The sequence below is a fragment of the Gorilla gorilla genome, chromosome 16 (assembly GCF_029281585.2).
Source record: "Gorilla gorilla gorilla isolate KB3781 chromosome 16, NHGRI_mGorGor1-v2.1_pri, whole genome shotgun sequence".
Lineage (NCBI taxonomy): Eukaryota > Metazoa > Chordata > Mammalia > Primates > Hominidae > Gorilla > Gorilla gorilla.
Window position 1 is genome coordinate 22,945,606 of NC_073240.2, and position 23,073 is coordinate 22,968,678.

At 41.7% G+C, this 23,073-nt stretch overlaps 1 protein-coding gene and 1 pseudogene across 1 annotated transcript; both read right to left on the minus strand.

Annotated features, from left to right (window-relative positions):
• Positions 1-748: 748 nt before the first annotated feature.
• LOC134757304 (immunoglobulin heavy variable 1-3-like) lies at positions 749-1,196 on the minus strand (annotated as a pseudogene).
• Positions 1,197-3,216: 2,020 nt separating this feature from the next.
• LOC109023156 (immunoglobulin heavy variable 4-4) lies at positions 3,217-8,026 on the minus strand. Its single transcript, XM_063698727.1, has 4 exons — positions 7,981-8,026; positions 7,593-7,897; positions 4,478-4,545; positions 3,217-3,451 (listed from the first exon to the last, which is right to left on the minus strand). Exons 1-4 carry the CDS (start codon positions 8,024-8,026, stop codon positions 3,217-3,219), a joined length of 654 nt encoding a protein of 217 aa, XP_063554797.1.
• Between the last annotated feature and the right edge of the window lie 15,047 nt (positions 8,027-23,073).

The window sequence follows — 23,073 nt, forward strand, 5'->3', positions numbered from 1 at the left end:
CACTTTTCTGCAATACACACTGGTAGGGGAGTAAAAGACAGCCACAGACTTGGAGAAAATACTTCCAAGTCACATATTTGTTAAATGAATTCTTTTAATTTGTTAAATGACTTTTATAATCAATATGCAAGTAAACTTACAACTAATCAAAAGAAAACAATGCAGTTAAAAATGAACCAAATATGAGAAGAGGCATCTCAGCAAAAACTATATGAAAATTGTTAAATGTAAATTTTTATTAGGGAAATGTGCATTTAACTAAAAATTAGATACCATTACTCACCTATTAGAATGGTTAAAACACACAATTCTCATAATTCTAAATGGCAATATGAATGTGGAAAACCAAGAACTATCATGCATTGATGGTGGAAATTCAAAATGCTACATGCACAAAATGAGTTTTTTTGGCATTTTTAAAAATAGAGATAAAATGTGATTTGTGTATGCGTTCCAAAATATTTACAACACTGATTCAGAAATTGATGTTTACACAGATACCTACAGAGGAAGTTCTGTATCAGTTTTATTAATTCAATCCCTGAAATTTGCTTGCAGAATAAATATTGTATGAAAAATCTCTCAAGTAATTAAAATTTCTCAAATACACGTTTATATTGTTTCTTTTCCTTAGTGACGTAATGTCATTTTCTGAGAAAGTCTTCAATCTAATAATCTTGGTCATCTCCTCCACGCCAGCACAGCTGCTTCCTCCCTGGGGTTTCTGACACTCTCAGGATGTGGGTTTTCACACTGTGTCTCTCGCACAGTAATACACGGCCGTGTCCTCAGATCTCAGGCTGCTCAGCTCCATGTAGGCTGTGCTGGCAGATGTGTCCCTGGTAATGGTGACTCTGCCCTGGAACTTCTGTGAATATTTTGTATTACCATTGCCAGCGTTGATCCATCCCATCCACTCAAGCCTTTGTCCAGGGGCCTGGCGCATCCAGTTCATAAAGTAGTCGGTGAAGGTGTATCCAGAAGCCTTGCAGGAGACCTTCACTGAGGCCCCAGGATTCTCCACCTCAGCTCCAGACTACACCAGTTGGACCTGGGAGTGGGCACCTGTAGAGAAGACACAGGAGTGGATGGAAGCCCCCTTGACTGGCCTCAATCCCTTCCTCCTCACTGGGATTTGGCAGCCCCTCACCTGTGGCTGCTGCCACCAAAAAGAGGATCCTCCAGGTCCAGTCCATGGTGAGAAGCTGTGCTCTGGGGGCTTCTTCTGAGGAGGGATGTGGTTGTTGGGTGATGCTCTCAGGGCACAAAGATATCTATAGTCATCTCAGTTATTTGCATATTCATGAGCGATGCTATTTCATACCTAACACAGCATGAGAAAGAATGGAGAGATGACACATGGATTACCCAACAGGAGGATGCTAAGGGTTCAAGCTATAATCCCCTTAGAGGCCATGTGTGCCCTGCCACATCCCTAAGCTGTATGTTGACAGAGCTTCTCCCACTGGAGAACAATTTTCCCTAGAACAGGACTTCACTGGGAACCCACACTTTAATAGCTCAGAGGCAATTTAAAGCATTTCTAGGCTTTAATACATGAATGTGTTATTTGGGGGATGAGTGTGTTTCTCCAAAAGTTGCACTTATTTATATAAAATAAAAGCTTAATTGATCTCCAGATGCTTACTATTAAGATATGTAGCAGGGTTAGAAATCTCCAGTGTAAATTGATAAATTCTTGCAATTGAATAGGATATTTATGGAATCTTCAGCAGTCTTTGTCAAATCCTTATTTTAGATTTTTTTTAGAAGAATGACACAGATCTTGAGAGGAATCCCTCCCCAGCCTGCTGTGCACCTGCTCTGGGGCTGGGGCCTGTGCTGGGTGGGCCTTGAGCGCCCCCTGCAGCCCAGCCCTTGCACTGCAGAGAGGCTCCTGTCTGGGCTCCCAGAGCATTTTCCTCCCTGTATGAAGTGGCTGTGTCCTGGCTCAGAATGCTTCTTTAGTGACACGTGACACCATGTCCTGCTGACGCCATCGCTTGCAATAGTAAATTGGTTGTAGGAAAGCCAGTGAACTCTGCAGAAACATCCCAAACAAGGATTCTATGAAACCACCAGGGAGCCCCTTCTCTGGAGCTCCGGAAGCACTGGATCAGTCCACACTCACAGTGAGTCCAGGAGCTCCCAGGGGCTTTGGGAGAATACCTAATCTCTTGTCGGTTCCTTTGGATGAACATCTCATCAGATAATTTCTAAACCTACAAAATCATGGGTCTCAGAGCCCACTGCGAAACTCCTAATACACACACACACACACACACACACACAGTGGTTAGAGTCCCCACAGAAATGGACACACACACACACACACACACACACACACTGTGTCTAGAGTCCTCACAGTAATGAGAGGGAACTGTGTCTTACTCCCTGTGTCTAGCGCATTGGCTGTGTGCCCATAGTGCCTCTAGGCCTGGGGATATGCCCTTGTCAAGCAGAAAAACAGCAAACACTTTACTGGAGATGGGGCCCTGCACACACTGTGGCTTCCCTGTTCTCCCAGAACCTGGGATCCTGCAGATACCCCTAAGAAGAGTCCAGGCTCCCCTGGGAGGGTCAGCCACAGCCCAGCCCCACCGAGTTGGTGCAGCCTGCACTGAGCCGCTGACCTGTGGAGAGGGTCACAGCAGACCCACAGCCCAACCAGCCCCACTCCCAGAGGCACATCAAGGAAGGGGGCAGAACCCTTGGGACTCTTGATGGGCATCTTTTCAGGAGCAGACACAGGAACTGTTCCAGGAACAGGGGACCTGGGAAGGTCAGTAGCTGGTCAGGGTTTCTGAGGACGAGCGTCAAGTGATGGGACCAGCCTGTCCCTTCTCATATGGGATGTCTCTCCTGGGGATCCTGTACTGTCTTATTTGTGCAGGTCCACTCTGTGGGACTTGTCTTTATAAATCTCAAATCTCAGGAACAGGAGAGCTGTGCCTCAAAAGCTCCCATAGAGAAGACACATTCCCATCCTGCTGTGATTGAAACAGCTCCCTCCTGGGCATGGGGAGGGCTCATGAGTCCCACCTGGGATAAGAAGCAGCAGTCACACGTGAGCTGAGGAGGATCCAAGGCTGCTTCCCAGCACTTCCCCACAGAGTGAAATTTGTCTGTCTGCCCCAAATCCAAGCTGGTCCTGTGACTTGCTTCTTTCAGATTTCTTGGCCTGGAAAGTGCAGGCACCAGCTGTCAATGTCACCACTATTGTGACACTGTACACAGCACCAGGGAAGGATCCCAGGGATGGGACTGAGGACAGACACTAGCTAAGTGGATCCATTGAAAACATGCGGATCTGCTGGGGTTCACACTCCTGGAAGGACAGATCTTGGAGGGTTTGGAGGAGGAAGCAGCCACTGTCAGTGACTCGGCAGCTGCTGCTCTGCGGGTCACCTCGTTGGCAAGTAACAGTGGGTAGGTGAGTGTGGTTCGTCCCCTACAGGGACACAGGCTTCCAAATGCCCCTCTTCACCAGGAAAGAAAGTGGCTTTGTTCATACTGGTTTCCCCGGCCGTCTGGTCATCCTCTCTTCCTGACCTTCTTCCCGTGGCCCTCAGGGCTGTGAAACGTGGACAAAGACACTTTCTATTCCAACCGTTGATTACCCAGGTCAGCTCCCTCTAGAAAAGCCACGATGCCTTCCTGGTTCTGTGTGCCTGGCTGAACCAGAATGGACACACATGGATATACCAAAGTGTCAAAGTGGAGGAGAGGAATCTTGGCAAATATCACACAGGAAAGAGAAGGGAATTCGTTTGTGCGCAATGAGAGGGTGCAGGGCATATCTGGAGGCTGCAGGAGCCAGAAGCTTCATATTTTTTTAGTGACCTCGGCTTTGTCTCCCCTGTTGTTGTGAGGCTTCCCTGAGTTCTCCTCCTCACATAGACTCTGTGCCTTTTCACACAATGACCTGTAGGAGATGTTTACACCAAACAAGAAGCGTCAAACATGGTTTATATTCTGATCTAAATTTTCGAAAGATAAACTCAAGACAGATTCAAAGAAGTGATTATAAAGTATCAATATGTAGCACTTGGTTGAGAAAACCTTAAACTCATATTATTTTTATGAACCACATGCATAACAAAACTTTGTCCAATTCCTCCACTTTATCGGAGACTGCCTGCAGGATGAATTTCAATGCCATCTAATTTAGAGTAGGAGCAAAACTTAAAATCCTCTATAGGTCTGAGTGCCACTAACAACCAAAAAAAAAATTCGACCATTATGAAGTTTTAAGAGATGCCACAATGACAGCCTGGGTTGATAGGTGATGGCATTTTCCCTGAGCATATTCTGTGAAGAGTGATTATGGTAGCTTTTCCTTCTAATGAGGAGAAAGCAACAGAGAAAGTAAAAAAATAATAATAATAATCACAAAACAGAAAAAAAGTGGCCCAAATTGTTTAACAAAAAAAAGCACTAGAAACTGACACAAATTAAAAGGAGATATATTGATTACCTAGCAGAAAATTCAAAGTAAACCTTATAAATACGTTCACTGAGCTCGGGGAAGAATGCACGAACAACATGAAAATATTAACAGGGACAAAAAAGGGAGAGAGATGAGATACAATGATTTGTGGCTTAACAGTAGGGATACATTGGCCAGGCGCAGTGGCTCATGCTTGTAATCCCAGCACTTTGGGAGGCCAAAGAGGGTGGATCACCTAGGTCACGAGTTCAAGACTAGCCAGGGCAACATGGTGAAACCCCATCTCTACTAAAAATAGAAAAAAAAGAATTAGCTGGGCGTGGTGGTACATGCCTGTAATCCCACCTACTCGGAAGGCTGAGGCAGGAGAATCGCTTGAGCCTCGGAGGTGGAGGTTGCAGTGAGCTAAGATTGTGCCACTGCCCTCCAGCCTGGGTGACAGAGTGAGACTCCATCTAAAAAAAAATGAAAAACAGTAGGGATACATCTGAGCAATGTGTCCTCAGGCAATTTGTCATTGTGCAAGGATCATAGAGTGTGTTTACACAAACCTACATGAAATACCCTGCTACACCCAGGCTGTGTGGGATAGCATAGTGCTCCTAGGTAACAAATCTGTATGTCATGTAAGTGTACTAAATACTGTGGGCAGCTGAATCACCATAGTAGATGTTTATACAGATGAACATATCTAAGCATGGAAAAAATGCAGTGAAAATACAGTATTATAATCTAATGAGACCTTTGTCATGTATGTGGCCTGTTGTTCACCCAAATATCAAGATGTGCATGATTCTATTCAAGTTGCTGAAAATAAAAACAAAGCCAAAAAACTTCCAAATAAATATCTTACACGGATTAAAGCTTTTCTTCAGTAATGCAGGATGTTTGAGAACTTTCCCAAAAAAGTAAAAAGTGGACAAGTTCATCACCACTAGGCCGGCCTTACAGGAATGCCAAGTGTCTCTGGCAGGTTTCCTGAACAAGGAAGTAGCTGCATCAGCTCCACTCTGTTATCTGCCAATTGATAGATCTGCATAGTTTTTTATTTTAATTTCTCTTCTGTTTTTTCCCTCCATAAACTCCTTCTCCCTTCCTTTCATAATTCTGTCTATTAATGCAACTCATATTTAGCTGACAATGCTGGGGTCATTGGAATAAATTTCTATCTTTCCTCCACCAAATCTAATAAGCTGTCTCCAGGGGTGTCCATCTCCATTTTCTTTTCTGCCATTCCCATGGGATAATTTCCTTGTTCCTATGTGAGTCCAGCCCTCATCACCACGGGTCATCCAACCATCATGCACCCAGGAACAGCTTCAGGAAATGTACCCTGCCAGCTGCCTGTCAGCCTCCACCTGCACAGTGATCATTCCTTCAGCTTTCACTCATGCCGGAGCACTTTCCACCCAAATGGGCCTTTCACACCCACTCCCAGCACAGTTCTAGGACCCTGTATACCTCCCAGATACAGGTACATATCCTTCCCCTTTGTTGTTAATTTTGTTTAATTTATTTAAAATTCACTGGGAAATCACTGATGATGTGAGTGACCAGCCTGTCCATTCCATTTTCTGTCCACCATCTGACAGCACCACCTGTGAGGTTGGCCACCCTAGTGTGCTGTGCTCATGGGGCCATCTGGACATACACAAACACCAGGTGTGTGAGTTATTAGAGGAGGCCCGGGGTCAGCAGGTGGCTGTGCCCCACAGGACACAGGTCTGTCCTGCAGTAGAGCCCGCATGACCTGGAATCATACGTGTGCATGACCCGTGGTCTCAGCACATCAGCTGAGGCCAGCTTCAGGCAATTCCTGTGTAACCTGCCCTGGGCACCCACAGAGGACAGATGCATGACAAGGATGTAAGAGAATGATGCGGATTAGGGGAACTGAAGCTCAGTCTTTACTGAGGCTTTACTCGGCACCTGGACCTTATGGAAGACTAAGAAGAAGAGAACAAGAGTCCAGCCCCAAATAGCTCCTGGTTTAGGGTAAGCTTTAGTGGGATTTTAAAGAGTAGAAGACACAGGGGTGATGCTGGAGTGGTTTTCTTTGGGATACTTGGGGGCAGCAGAAGGTGGGCCGGGATCAGGACTCCATCTGGCTGGTTCTCATTATCTACATGGATTCTCATAGTGGAAAGTGAGAGACATGACCTAGGACACAGCCCCCAGGGCTGATCTCAGAGACGCCTGCTAAGTGAATGACTCAGCAGAAATGTGGTGGGGTTTTCATCTTGGATCTATTTTTCTTTATAAAAATAATCTGAGAGATGTGTCCAGCCTCGGTGGGCTGTTTCTCCCTCCAGGAGACGGAGCTAACACAATTGTATCTGTGAATCCGCTTGGCTTTCCATCAGAAGATACCACAGACTAGGTTGTTTCAAATAACAAATACTAATTTTCTTATTGTTCTGGAGTCTTGATGTCCAAGATCTGGGTGCAGAAAGGGTTAGTTTTTTGTTTTTTGAGAGGCCTCTTCCAGGCTTGCAAAGGGCCACCTTCTCATGCAGTGCGTCCCCACATGGCCTCTCCTCTGTGTGCATGTGGAGAGAGAGGTCTCTGATGTCTTCCACTTCCCATAAGGACAAGAGTCCTACTGGATTAGGGTCCCACATTTAGGGCCACAGTTAACTTATTTGCCCTCTTAAAATCCCTCACTCCAAATACAGAGCCACTGGGATTGGGGTTTCAGCATATGAATTTAAGAGAAGGACACGATGCAGCCAATGACGTCAATCAAGGGATAGTGAGAAGCCTTGAAATATTTTATTTGTCAAGAAGGTAAAATGGGCCTTGTGGGAATTTGTTGAAAAAAAGGTGCCAGTGATTGTTAAAACCTTAATGGTAAACAGAGAAATTTCTCCCTTCTTTCTTGTCTGCAGTGAGGATGTGAGGAAGCAGAACCACAGACAATAAAGAAAGAGGAGCCCTGGGGACAGCTGAGGTGCTGGCGAGGAGGGAGACCACTGAGCAGATGAGGAAGCCCCGCCCTCCCTGCCCCTGCTCCTGACCCGGCCTCATGCTCTGTGGGGCCCCGCGCCCCCTGCTGGTCGTGAGCAGCACCTGCGTCCGCGCCCTCCGCCTCCTGGCAGGGAGGTTTGTGTCTGGGCTCACACTCACCTCCCCTCACTGTGTCTCTCGCACAGTAATACACGGCCGTGTCCGTGGCGGTCACAGAGCTCAGCTTCAGGGAGAACTGGTTCTTGGACTTGTCTACTGATATGGTGACTCGACTCTTGAGGGACGGGTTGTAGTTGGGGCTCCCACTATGATAGATTTCCCCAATCCACTCCAGCCCCTTCCCTGGGGGCTGGCGGACCCAGCTCCACCAGTTACTACTGCTGATGGAGCCACCAGAGACAACGCAGGTGAGGGACAGGGTCTCCGAAGGCTTCACCAGTCCTGGGCCCGACTCCTGCAGCTGCACCTGGGACAGAACCCCTGTGAACAGAGAGACCCACAGTGAGCCCTGGGATCAGAGGCAGCCTCCCATATCTTCATGTCTGGATCCCTGAGACACTCACATCTGGGAGCTGCCACCAGGAGGAGGAAGAACCACAGGTGTTTCATGTTCTTGTGCAGGAGGTCCATGAGTCTCAGAAAGTATTTCCCATGTGAGCTGGACCCTGAATTTAAGCAAATGTGTGGTGGTTTCCTGTGGGTGCCTAAGCGAGGATTTGCATGTAGGTAGTGCCTTTGTATAAAGAGGTGAAAAGGGATGAGGGAGGCCCCAGTCTTTTAGGCTCACCCTGGGATGAGGATGCTTGCTTTGCCCTTTGAGAACTCAGTTCTCTTCCTGGGGCCTCAACTAGCCATGTCCTGGCTCCTCTTTTCCCAGGTGAGGAAGTAGATTGGAACAGCAGCTTAACGTAATAATCATGTGAGTTCAGACACACCAGGATTCACTTAATGTAATTTATAGTTCAGGACATCCATCATGTTTAGAGGGAATCTCTCTGTTCTAGGGAGTGGGCCACTTTTTAAAAATGTTTAAATTCAAATAAATTTTTTAGATGAACTTTTGCTCCTTTGCGCAGGCTAGAGTGCAGTGGCCCGATCTCAGCTCACCACAACCTCCACCTCCTGGGTTCAAGTGATTCTCCTGCCTCAGCCTCCCGAGTAGCTGGGAGTACAGGCACGCACAACCACCCCATCTAATTTTTATATTTTTAGTAGAGTTAAGGTTTCACCATGTTGCCCAAGCTAGTCTCAACATCCCGACCTCAGGTGATCCACCCACCTTGGCCTCCCAAAGTGCTGGGATTACAGGCCTGAGCCACCATTTTAACTAAGGCACTGGGAGCTGCCCCCTGAGACCTTTTGAGTCCTGGAATTCTTTCTGAGACCTTAGGAGAGACTCGTGGGACATATCTTCATCATTCTCAATGTGTGACCCTGAGGATGTGGCCTGACCTCTGTACACTTCTGTGTGAAAGAGTAGATTGTGAATTGCAGTGACAATTTCATATGTAAACTCTATAATAGGCCAGCACTGGAGGATATTCTCATCACCAAGATTACTGCAGTTACCTTTCCTGGAAACCAGAGAGGAACTCTGTGAGCCCTCACCTGTGAGTGCACAAGGAACCCTGGTCCTGACTGACAGGTCTCACATGTGACATGGGGGAAAACAAATGCATTCAAATCCAGTGTTTTCACCCATATATTGACCAATCTAGCCTGATCTATCTGTCTCTGAAAAGCCTTTTCCTTCATTGAATTGCATGAACATACCCTTGGGTATGGGGTATTGCAATGTGGGTATTTGGTGTTTAGTGAATTATGTAATTAATAGGCTACCTCCATGAATGTGTGTAGCAGTAGAGTTATCAGAAGTTGGATGAGTCATATTATCAGGGCAAACCTGGACTCTCTTCTTGGGACCTGGACAAGTGGCCAGTCTTCTGTGGTAAAGCAAAGGGGAAGAGACAGATCCAACATCCAGAAGCAGGGTAGCTCCTCACTTACCAGCTGGTGTCTGGGCCTTTTGTTTGAACAGACGCAAAACGACCTACCTTCACCTTCAGGGAAATGACGAACTTTGTATGAAATTGAGATTAATTTTCACTTACAGAGAAGAAAATGTCATAGGCATGTATATATCTATGTGGGTGTGTACGGGTTTCCAGGATGTGCTCATACACAGAAAAGAAGCAACTATATTTGCTGGGAAGAGAACCGAAGGGCTTCTGAATTTGTAGGTGTTGTTAAGTACAAATGTGTCATGTTACTACATCATGTTATAGTGCTGGCAGTAAAACCTCCCAAAATTGTCATGGAGACAAATGCAAAGAAATAAAGATTCAAATCAGATGCCTTTGATCTGTAATGAACAGACCAAGAGAAATCAACCATTATGGAAAGAGTGATGGTTAAATGTAGCAGTAAATTCCATGCTGAGGTGAGAGGGAAGTTCCATCTGACAGCTCACTTTCACCTCTGCAAAGACTTCAGAGCACAGACTAAGAGCAGAGAGTGAACTTAGGGCAAGTGGGGGAGGAGGATAGAGAGTGAGCTGGAATCCTTGTGAGCCATTCAGAGAAGCAGCAGTGTGCAAGGGTGTATTGAGTCCTCCTGAGTTAACAGATGCTGAATAGATACCAGTTTCACTGCCCTCATTTTGATTTATCCTCAAGACTCTACTGGATTTCTAGATTTGAACACTGGAAAAGTTGATGAAACTCAACATGACTAGGAATATTTCTGGGAAGATTTATGTAATGATGTGAGTATATTTAAAATTAGGTTATGAAAATTTCATTATCTAAAATGTTGGTATCAGTATCTATTAATTTGTTCTTTTTTTCTTAGAGACAGTGTCTTGCTCTGTCTCTCAGGCTGGAATGCAGTGTCATCTATGAATTTTATAGTATTAAAAATGATTACCCTGATTAATGTTACCATATTATGCCCTTGAGGGATTTTGCTCCATGTGTACCTGTGACATAGTTCTAGTCACAGATGCAGGAGAAGTGGTCTGTTGAGGCAATTCTTCCTCCTCAGAGGAGAATATAAACTGTCATCTTCTCACCTTGCTTATTCCATTTTCAGAATTGCACACGACCTTTGGGAATGCTGTCGCCATGTCTTACAGGGTGGGAGTCGACTGTGGTATGAAGGTGGAATGGAGATGTGTAATTTTGGGAAAATACAGAACCTGGGCAGATAAAGTTTTGAATTAATTGGGCCTGGAGCCACTCACATCCTGGCGTCTTGTTGAATTGTTTGTCATTTTAAATTCTGGTTATTTAGTTCAAGTTTCCTTGATTCTCTTTCTGCTAAAATAGTCATTCATAATCATCTAAATAAATTGGAAAAAAATTACTAATTTGAAAATTAACCCCATTTCTGCTGAGGTCAAAATCAGTTTGCGATGCACAGAGTGATGGGCATGGACATAGCAGATTACCAAGATTGCACTCACAGCCTAGGTAATCACTATGTTTTATTTTAATTAGGAAACACTTCTGTACATTCCTTATATTTATTAAACTCCTGTTGAGAAACTTCAACTGTTATATGTTGATGGATCCTCCCAATAATAAAACTAAATGTTTGTAAACAGGAATTCCTATTACAATGTTAGCTTTACTTTAGGACACATTTCTTCACCTCATTTGAAATTCGCCCAGATGCACTGATTACAGTGTGTCAGTTAAGAAACGACCAGGAAATGAGATCACGTTTCTGGAGCAGGACATGGCTTTGGGATGCTTTGCAAACAAAGTGGTTTCTCATGTCTTCTTGAAAATCCATTGAAACGGGCAAGTTAAGGACCTCCTAGAAGCACTCTTCCATCCCATATACTTGACTAATAAAAAGGTGGAAGTCAGTGCAGAAAAATAGACAACATGAAAGCTAAAGTAAGATTTGTACCAGTTCGTTGTGCCAAACATGTAATCTTAACCTAGAGTAGGATCTTATCTGAACCCTCAGGAGGTAAATTTCCTGAGAGATTCAAAGATGTCTTTACAAAATAACAACACTTAGCCCCCGATTTTAAGTTAAAATAATGGAAAACTCCAGTAATCTACTTCACTTAGTGTAAATCAGTTAAAAACAAAATTCTGGAAAACCTGTGAAGGTGGGACTTGCCAAGGAACTGAGCCTTGGGGGCCTTTGGACACTTTTAGTAGGATTTTCTTCAGCTTTGACTCTCCATGGAATTTGAACAAGTTTCATTTACTGTCTACTGTTTCTCTGAATGACTTGAAGTAATTACTTGACAAAAGCCTACAGCCTTCTCAGTTGATAAATATATTTTATGTTTTCAACCTGTGACATGCCGATGTTTTCATCAGGTAACTGAAGCACAGCCACTACAGGAAGCAATTGTTATAAAGCGATTCTGTAAGGTGTTTCCATTACTCAAATGCTGAACTGCTATTACCAGCAACAATATTCTGCAAATGTTGAAAAAAATGGCATTGCTACATAGAATTAATCACAAATTTTAAAACTTTTTCTTATATTTATTGTTTAAATTCATAAGCATGGAATGTTTATTTTTCCATTGATTTGTTTTATCTCTGATTTTTTTCACCTGTGTTTTGCTGTTTTTCTAGTAGAAGTATTTCATCTCATTGGCTTAGCTCTATTCCTAGGTATTCCACTGTCTTGATGGCTATTGGGAGAGCAAGTTCTTGATTCCACTCTCAGCCAGAACGTTGTTGGTGACTAGAAATGTTACTGTGATTTTTGTACATTGATTTTATATCCTGAAACATTCCTAATATATCAATACTAGGAGACTTTTGGCAGAGCCTTCAATATTTTCTACATATAGAATCATATTATCAGTGAAAACAGAGGGTTTGCATTCTTCTTTTTCTTTTATTTGGATGCCTTTTATTTCTTTCTCTTGCCTGATCTGGTGAATACTTCCAGTACTAGGCTGAATAGAAGTGGTGAGAGCGGGCATCCTTGTCTTGTTTCTGTTCTTAAGGAAAATGCTTCCAGTGTTTGCCCATTCAGTATGATGTTGGCTGTGGGTTTGTCATAGACAGCTCATCAGATTGAGGTGTGCTCCTTCAATGTCTGTAATTTTGAGGGTTTCTATCATGAAGCGTTGTTAGATTTTATTGAAAGCTTTTTTCCTGCATCTGCTGGGATACTCACATGGTTTTTGCTTTTGATTCTGTTTAGTAGAGCGTCACATTTATTGCTTTGCATATGTTAAAGCAGCCTTGCATCTGCAGAATGAAGCCTACTTGATTGCAGTGTGTTAACTTTTTGATAAACTACTGGATTTGATTTCCTACGTTGAGAATTTTTAAGCCTATGATCATGAGAAGTATTTGTCTTGAGCTTTCATCTCTTATTGTGTCTCTGCCATATTTTGGTATAAGGCTGATGCTGGCTTCACAGATTTAGTTGAGAAGGAGCCTCTATGCCTTGATTTTCTTTGTGTAGCTTCAGTAGAATTGGCATTAGTTCTTTTTTGTATGTCGGGTAGAATTCAGCTGTGAATTCTTCTTGTCCAGGTTTCTTTTTCTTGGTTGGGTCTTTATTACTGACTCAATTTTAGAAGTTGGTATCACTGTATTTAGGGTTTCAATCTCTCCCTGATTCAGTATTGGGAGATTTTGTGCTTCCCAAAATTTATTCATTTCCTCCAGATTCTCTAATACGTGTGCATAAAGTTTATAGTAGTCTGAGAATTTGTGCATTCTTCTGGGATCAGTTGTAATATCCCCTTTGTCACTTTTGATTGTACTTATTTGGATCTTCTTTTTCTTTATCTTTCTAAATCCAGACAGGTGTCTATCAGTCAATCTTTATTTTACAAAGAAGAAACTCTTGGGCTTATTGATATTTTGTATGCATTTTTATATCTGAATTTCATTCAGTTCTTCTCTAATTTTCCTTTTCTCTGCTAGCTTTGAGATTATTTTAGTTCCTTTAGGTGCAAGGTTAAGATTACTAATTTGAGAACTTTCTAACTCCTTGATGAAGTCATTTATGACTATCAACTTTTATGGTGCCCAAATAAATTACCAGATTCAATGCTATTACTATCAAACTACCAACATTATTTTTAAAGCATTAGAAAAAAACTATTTTAAAATTTATATGGAATCAAAAAAAGAGTTTTAAAAACAAAAGCAATCTTAAGTAACAAGAATACATTCAAAGGTATCCCACTAGAAGACATCAAATTATACTACAAAGCCACAGGAACCAAAATAGCTTGGTACTTATACAAAAAGAGACACATAGACGAGTGAAAGAGAATAGAGAATTCTGAAATAAAGCTGCACACCTACAGCCATCAGATCTTACACCAAGACACTAAAAACATGCAATGAGGAAATGTATCACTATTCAATAAATCGTGCTGGGATAACTGGCTAGCCATATGCAGAAGATGGAAGCTAGATGTCTACCTTTCACCATTAACAAAAATCAACAAAAAATGGAGTAAAGATTTAAGTATAAGACGTCAAACTATAAAAATCTTGGAATACAACCTAAGAAATACTCATCTAAAAATTGTTTTGAGCAAGAAAATTTTGGCAAAGTCCCCAAGAGCAATTGCAACAAATCAAAATTCTGTCTGTGGCACCTTATAAAACTAAGGAGCTTCTACAGAGCCAAGAAACTATCAAGAGAGTAAGCAGAGATCCTACAGAATGGGGGAGGCTATTCACAAACTATGCATCTGATGAAGTTCCAATATCCAGATTCTATAAGAAATGTAAATCAACAAGCAAAAAAAAATAATAATAATCACATTTTAAAAATAGGCAAATGACATGAGCATAAACTTCTCAAAAATACATAAAGTGGCCAGGACATATGAAAAAACGTTTAACGTCACTAATCATCAGAGAAATGCCAATCAATCAAAACCGCAATGAGATGCCGTCTCACACCAGTCAAAATCAGTATTACTAAAAATTAAAAAAAAAAAAAAACAGATGCTGGCGAGGCTACGGAGAACAGGAAACGCTTGTACAATGCTGGGTGGAATGTGAATTAGTCCAAGCACTGTGGAAAGCAGTCTGGAGAGAGGCTGCGGAGAACAGGAAACACTTGTACAGTGTTTGGTGGAATGTGAATTAGTCCAAGCACTGTGGAAAGCAGTCTGGAGCGAGGCTGCGGAGAACAGGAGACACTTGTACAGTGTTTGGTGGAATGTGAATTAGTCCAAGCACTGTGGAAAGCAGTCTGGAGATTTGAAAAGTATTTGAAGCAGAGCTGCCACTTGGTCCAGCCATCTCATATGTGGGTATATACACAAAAGAAAATAAATCAGTCTACCAAAAAAATACACCCACTTACATGTTCATTGCTATGCTACTCTTAATACCTAAGACATAAATCCAACCTATGTGTCCATTAATGGTGAATTTGATCAAGAAAATATGGTACATTTACACCATGGAACACTATGCATTCATAGAAAAAGAATAAAATCATGTCTTTTGTGGCAACATGGATGCAGTGGGAAGTCAACATTCTAAGAAAGAGATGATGAGAGTCAATGGGAGATGAAGCTGATGTTTTGGGTGTGCCTGTGTGTAAAATTGAGAAAAGAAATCACCTGGGCACATAGACTCTTAAAATAGCCAAGTCTGGAGCCACTCATATCCCAGTTTCCATTTCATTAGGTTTTAATCTTCCTCATTTTTAGTGAGTTAAATTTGCTTTTCTTTACTCTTGGCTAAAATAACCACACATCCTGAATTAGAGGCATTGCAATCAAAACGTCATATTTGAAGCTTCCAAGTCCCAAGTCAGGTCAAAGTTAGCGTGGGATTCAGTGTGATAGAAAGGGGACATGGCTGGATACCAAGAATGGGCTCAGAGTTATTTTACCTAAATTAGGAAAATTTGTTCACATCCCTTATATTAGATTTCATTGGAAACCTTTGATCTAATATCATCTCTGATAGATTATACCTCAATAATTAAGCTGGAGGTTATGAATTAGTAATTTAAATGAGTAGTGGAAACCTCCATTTAGAATATATTTCGCTACCAAGTGTAAAGTTAGTTCACATGGCAGAAATAACTGCACTCAGCAGAGCTTGTCAATAAGGCAAAGACATACACAAACACATTTATTGCAAGGGTAGTGCATGACTTTGAAGTGATCTGACTTTGAAGTGACACAAAACGATTCTCACATCTTCTAGAACACATCATAATGGACAAGGGAAGGAATTGTAAATGCAGTCCTAAGTCCTAGAGACCTGACTAATATAACATAGGAAGTAAAGGCAAAGAAAAAAGTAGCATAAAAACTAAAATATATCTGTAACTCTATCTATCTATCTATGTATTTATGTGTCCAACTATATCTCTATCAAGGTACGTATGTATGTAGGCATCTATCTTCTATCTGTTTATCTATAGTAGTGGATCATTATGCAAAGCAAGCAGCTCTAAAATTGTTTATAATCCTATCTAAAATAGCATAATTGGGTGGAGAGACCAGTGTGTTCTCATTTTTAATGTAATAAAGTTACATACAATTAGATGCATAAGTAGTTTCAATGAGTCCATAAACATGGGTTCATATAAACATGTACATTTACTAGACATATAGGTTGAGAGGTCCTAGAAGTACTTATAACACCTTAAGAACACACATATCCAGTATCACAATTTTTACTTTTAACACTATTCTTTAACATCGGAAATAATCAATCTTTAGGAAAAACGGCTAATCCTATGTATGAGAAAGGTAATGTAGAAAATGAACTTAGAATTAATTGTAATATCAGGAAACAGGGAAGTGTTCAAAAACAAAAGGATGAGGTGAGCTGTAAGGATGCAGGATCCAAACTAAATGAGCTCCTAGCACCTAATAAAGCTGTGGTGACATGAACAATAAAATGAATAATGTAGCAAGGATCATCTTCAGAGCATGAAATAGACATCCATAAACTAATATGGATATTAATAGATCGTTAAATTAATAAATAATGGGAAGAAGAACACATCTCTTTACAGAAGTATTCCAAATATGTTAGCTTGATAGTCCTGTAATCAAGTAAGTGAAGCTTAAACACTCATGAGTTGATTGTGGCCTGAGATTAGAGACATGGAAAAAAAATCACTATTATTGTATTTTATAATGGGATTTCAGATATAATGCCAAAGACATGATCTGTGGATGAATAAAATTTTACATTTTTAAAATCTAAATTGGTATAAACATGCACACATATTTTTCTGCAATACATGCTGATAAGGGTGTAAAAGACAGCCACAGACTTGGAGAAAATACTTCCAAGTCACGTATTTGTTAAATGAGTTATTTTAGTTTGTTAAATAACTTTTATAATTAATATGCAAGTTAACTTACAACTAATCAAAAGAAAACAATGCATTTAAAAATGAACTAGATCTCAGGCAAGGTACCTCACCAAAGATTATTTGAATATTTTTAAGTAGGAACTTTTTATTAGGGACATGTACATGTAAATAAAAATTAGATACCATTACTCACCTATTAGGATGTTTAAAATACACAGTTCTCATAATGATAAATGGCAATATGAATGTGGAAAATCAAGAACTATCATGCATTGATGGTGGGAATTCAAAATGCTACATGCACAAAATGAGATTTTGGGGGGCATTTTTTAAATAGAGATAAAAGTAGAGTTAAAATTTGATTTATTTGTGTGTTCCAAAATATTTACAACAGTGATTCAGAAATTGATGTTTACAAGGATACCTACAAAGGAAGTTCTGTATCAGTTTTATTAATTCAGTCCCTGAAATTTGCTTACAGAATAAATGTTGTATGAAAAATCTTTCGAATAATTAAAATTTCTCAAATACACATTTATATTGTTCCTTTTCTTTAGTGACTTAATGTCATTTTCTGAGAAAGTCTTCAATCTAATAATCTTGGTCATCTCCTCCACGCCAGCACAGCTGCTTCCTCCCTGGGGTTTCTGACACTCTCAGGATGTGGGTTTTCACACTGTGTCTCTCGCACAGTAATACACGGCCGTGTCCTCAGATCTCAGGCTGCTCAGCTCCGTGTAGGCTGTGCTCATGGACGTGTCCCTGGTTATGGTGACTCTGCCCTGGAACTTCTGTGCATATGTTGTGTTACCATTGCCAGCGTTGATCCATCCCATCCACTCAAGTCCTTGTCCAGGGGCCTGTCACACCCAGTGCATAAAGTTGTTGGTGAAGGTGTATCCAGAAGCCTTGAAGGAGACCTTCACTGAGGACAGAGGCTTCTTCACCTCAGCCCCAGACTGCACCAACTGGTCCTGAGAGTGGGCACCTGTGGGGAGGATACAGTAGTGGATGAGATCTTTCAGGACTGGACACAATCCCCTTCTCATCACTGGGACTTGGGAGTCCCTTACCTGTAGCTGCTGCCACCAAGATGATCCTCCAGGTCCAGTCCACGGTGAGGCGCTGAGCTCTAAGGAGATTCTGCAGAAGAGGCATGTGGTTGTTGGATGATGCGCTTAGGGCACAGACACATCCGTATTTACCTCAGTGCATCTCAGGTTATTTGCATATTCATGAGACAGACGATTTCATAGCTCAAAGCCTGATACATGACAAGAAAGGGAAGATAAATGACACATCAGCCTTACAAGAGTGAGATGCAAATGGTCTAAGCCCTAATCTTACTTGAGAAAATGCATGCCCTGCTCTATTTACCGACATTTGTGTACAGAGGTCGTTTCACTGAAGAATAAGCCCCCTCAGAACAGGCTGCTCACTGTGAACCTACATGTGATTAGTATAGAGGCCGCCTGGATTATTTTTGGGACCATCACTGTCTATGACACTGAGCATGTGCCTTGGCCCTATCCTGGACCTGTCAGGCACCAGCACAGCTCACTGGTGACTCTGGGAAGGCGACTGCTGATGTCCCATGTGAGTGTCCAGTAGGTCCCTCTGAGATCTACTGGGCCCTCCTGAGACAGTGTCTCCAGCACGTGCCTAATGTCCTGATCCCCCAGGATCTTCAATAGAAACACTCTTGTTTTACATATTTGCCCTGTGATGCGTAATTACAGCTGATTTTCTCATCTCAGGAACAATGGGAATCAGAAGAGGTAACAGGAGTTTGAAGTTCTTTATGAACTCTCTACTCCCAAAATAATTGTCAATGAATTTGTGTTTTGAATAATTTTGGGTTACTTTTCAACTCCATTTATTAGATTTTTGTAAAGTATTTACATACTTCCAGTTCATATCCATAGATCTGTATCTTTACATATTGATTTTTGAATCACTTGGTCTGTGCACCTGCCACGCCCTCAGATCCATCACTGCCCTGTCACTCACACAATGTAGGCAACATTACTTAACACTGAAATCTGAATTTCTTATTGATAGGAATATAGTTTCTTCAACTAATAGGTACCCATTGAATTAGTAAAAACATGCCCATCCTTCATATTCTCACTATTAAGATATTACACTCCTAGAAACTCACTTTAAAAAATAGTTCTCATTATCTTAAGTTATATGAATGGTTTGGATGTACTAGAATATTTAAAGCACATCAGCTACTTCTTGAACAGTTAGTTTAGATTTTTTTTTCCTGACAAAGGAAGACCAAGGCCCTGAGAGAAAACCTCCTCCCCAGCCTCCTGTGCACCTGCTCTGGGGCTGGAACTTGTGCTTGGTGGCTCCCAAGTGCCCCCTCCAGCCAAGCCCTTGCCTTGCCATAAGGTTTCTGTTGTAGCTCACAGGCATTTTACCCCACGGTCTCTAGCTCAGCATGAAATGGCTGTGTCCTGGTTTAGAATACTCCTTCAGTAACACAATGTACTGAATACTCCTTCAGTGACACAATGTACTGCTGACACCATGTCTTTTAAGAATTGAAGAGCCTTATTAAACCTATTTAACTGTACAGGGAGACCCAAAGCAAATATTCTATGACACAGAGTGGAGCACCTTCTCTGAAACTTCACATTTCCTGAGTCAGTGGACACGAAATGAATACAAAAACTTGTAGGATTTTGGGAGTGCCTTGTTTTGTCCTTGAGCTCTTGCAGTTGAATGTTACATCTAAGAATACCTGCAGGTTCAAATACACTCAGAATAAAACCAACTTTGTATCTACTATTCCAATAACACATATTTTTCTTTCTTCTTAGTTTCTAGCCTATAAAAATTGCCTCCTACACTGACACTAGGCCTAGGCTTATTTTTTTATTATTATTATACCTTAAGTTCTAGGGTACATGTGCACAACGTGCAGGGTTGTTACATATGTATACATGTGCCATGCTGGTGTGCTGCACCAATTAACTCGTCATTTACATTAGATATATCTCCTAATGTTATCCCTCCCCACTACCCCCACCCCACGACAGGCCCCGGTGTGTGATGTTCCCCTTCCTGTGTCCAAGTGTTCTCATTGTTCAATTCCCACCTATGAGTGAGAACTTGCGGTGTTTGGTTTTTGTCCCTGCGATAGTTTGCTGATAATGATGGTTTTCAGCTTCATCCAAGTCCCTACAAAGGACATGAACTCATCTTTTTGTATGGCTGCATAGTATTCCATGGTGTATATGTGCCACATTTTCTTAATCCAGTCTATCATTGATGGACATTTGGACTGGTTCCAAGTCTTTGCCATTGTGAATAGTGCCACAATAAACATACGTGCGCATGTGTCTTTATAGCAGCATGATTTATAATCCTTTGGGTGTATACCCAGTAATGGGATGGCTGGGTCAAATGGTATTTCTAGTTCTAGATCCTTGAGGAATTGCCAAAGTCTTCCACAATGGTTGACCTAGTTTACAGCCCCACCAACAGTGTAAGTGTTCCTATTTCTCCACATCCCCTCCAGCACCTGTTGTTTCCTGACTTTTTAATGATCGCCATTCTAACTGGTGTGAGACGGTATCTCATTGTGGTTTTGATTTGCATTTCTCTGTTGGCCAGTGATGACGAGCATTTTTTCATGTGTCTGTTGGCTGCATAAATGTCTTCTTTTGAGAAGTGTCTGTTCATATCCTTCACCCACTTTTTTGTCTTAGAGATCTAAGGCAAACAGAATAGAAGTGGAGACTTGGGAAGTGCATGCATTTTTTTTTTTTTTTTTTTTGAGATGGAGTCTTGCTCTGTCGCCCAGGCTGGAATGCAGTGGCACGATCTCGACTCACTGCAAGCTCTGCCTCCCAGGTTCACGCCATTCTCCTGCCTCAGCCTCCCAAGTAGCTGGGACTATAGGCGCCCACCACCCTGCCCAGCTAATTTTTTGTATTTTTTAGTAGAGATGGGGTTTCACCGTGTTAGCCAGGAAGGTGTCGATCTCCTGACCTCGTGATCCACCTGCTTTGGACTCCCAAAGTGCTGAGATTACAGGCGTGAGCCGCAGTGCCCGGCCAAGTGCATGCATTTTTTTTCTCAGCTAGGAACCCTGCAAATGCCCTATGATAAAAGAATCTGAGGTCAATGGATTTGCCAATATCTTTTCTTCAAAAAATATATGTCAGAGGCTTCAGATTTCCCTACTGTCCTTGTCATATTCTCTGCCATTGTGTTTCAGTTTTCCTATGTTCTCCTCAGATAGAGTCTGCGCATTGTCACACTTTCATCTTTAACCCAGATTAACTATCCTGCTGAGAAAACAAAATGTGCATCCTGGAAGTATTATATGTTCTTACAATTGAATCTTAATAATTCAGTCATCTTTTTTTCTCTGGGCTGTGGCCTATACACAGAGTCTCCAGAAATGGAACTGACGCTTTCCCTTTTCTGGCTACAACATTATAGGATTATTTCTCTATTGGCTAATTTTATCCACTTTCATGATAAAGGAAGGCTGCTTGAAGGGGTCTGTAATGGAGATGGACTACCTTAACCAACATAGATAATGTTCTAGATATGTATTTCTCCTGTATGTTCTATCTGGATATATTTATCTGTGTATTTCTCAGAGAGTAGGAATTTTGATGACTTATCCAGGAAAGGATCTATGTCAATTTCCACCCAAAGAACCTGGAGGTTCCAGGAGGAAATATAAATGAGTTTGGGGTCTATGAGATCTCTCACCCTCACACTAGTTCAGACATGCCCTTTCTGTTTATTTAGTTCAGATTTACATATAACAAACCACACAGCCAGGCTCATCTAAATTGCCACATGCTTGTTTAAACACATTGGAGCAACATTAATCCTCACATTAATCTCAGAGAATCTTGGTTCCAGTCCACTGTTTACGTTAGTTGAGAGCATCATCAGGGACACACTGGAGTGGATATTTCTTCCCTAAAAAAGCCTCACTCCCAAGTATACTAAAGAGTTGCCATGGAGCCACTGTGTGGTTGGATTTCTTCTTATCAGCCTGTCATGGAGGATATTTTGAATGATGTAGACTTTGCACTTAGATGGTAATGACTCCCATTGTTGTTGAAATGGCTGGCAGCCCACAATCCTGTTTCTCCTCTCAACTCACCTGAATGTCTCCAAGAACCCCATGAACCTCAGGACTCTCCTTCTTAGATGACTCTGAGGATTGTTAGTCTGCTCAGTGCTACACACAGAGGTAGCTAATAGAGGATTCTCAGTCCACTGACATGTTGGGCTCATAACATAGGACACATATCCAAGAGTGACCAATTCATGTCAATGCCAATAGATATTTAATTGAAGAGGCATTACTTTTAGTGCATCGGAGTGTAAAAGCTTCATGATTCATGGCAATAGAGCCACAGACTGAATGCTTTGCAGAAGTGCGCTCATTGTTAGAAGAAAGAGGCCTGCCCCCCAAGAAGTCAGTCTCTTTAACTAAAGCACCTGAAAAATGGTGTCCTGAGACCTTGTGAAAATTCATTTCCTGGAGTAAAGAAAGGGGAACGCTATTCTTAAATCATTGGAAGAAACCATATCAGAAATTTTATCAACACAGCAATCAAATTCCAGTAAGTCAATGCTTGGGTTTATGTTTCACAACTCAGGAAGCAATAAAGAAATCTACATAATCGGAAGGCTACTCCAACAGAGGGAATTTTGACCTATTTAATTAATAGGCCAGTATTCACTCAAAGACACACTCCTGTGAGATCTCCAACTTAAACAGATCTCTGTAACCTGAAGAAGTTTTCTCAACAGATTCTTTTTCTCTAGACACTCGCAAATGCAAAAATACATTTTGTATATTTGTGCATGAGTGATCTAGAGAAGTCCTTGTCTTGTTAATGAAAGTTCATGGAAATATGATAACTGCATCACTTACTGTGAACTCACACTTCACTAGTCTCAAAAATTTCTCACCCATGTGATGGAGCAATGGGTGCCTCTAAGAATATGCTGATTTTTGGACTCAACATGTTCTCTTTGCTTGACTTATAGACCCATGTCTGACATCTGAGACACACCCTGGGGAGCTGTCTCCAGATAACAATAATGTAATCTTCTTCCTGAACACAACTCTGCATTCCCCACATACCTCAGCCACACCTGAGGGGAGAGGTGTTACCTTCACCGTCCAAAAGCATTTTATACCCTGGAGGCTGAAAAATAATTTGGATGTGATACCACCTTGTACTTGTAATATAGAGGGCAGAGGTCAGCCTCCCCCTGAATTTGAATGTGTTTTATTGTTGTCTTTATTTTCTTGCAGACATGAATTACTTGCTTGACAAAAACTACAGCCATGCCAG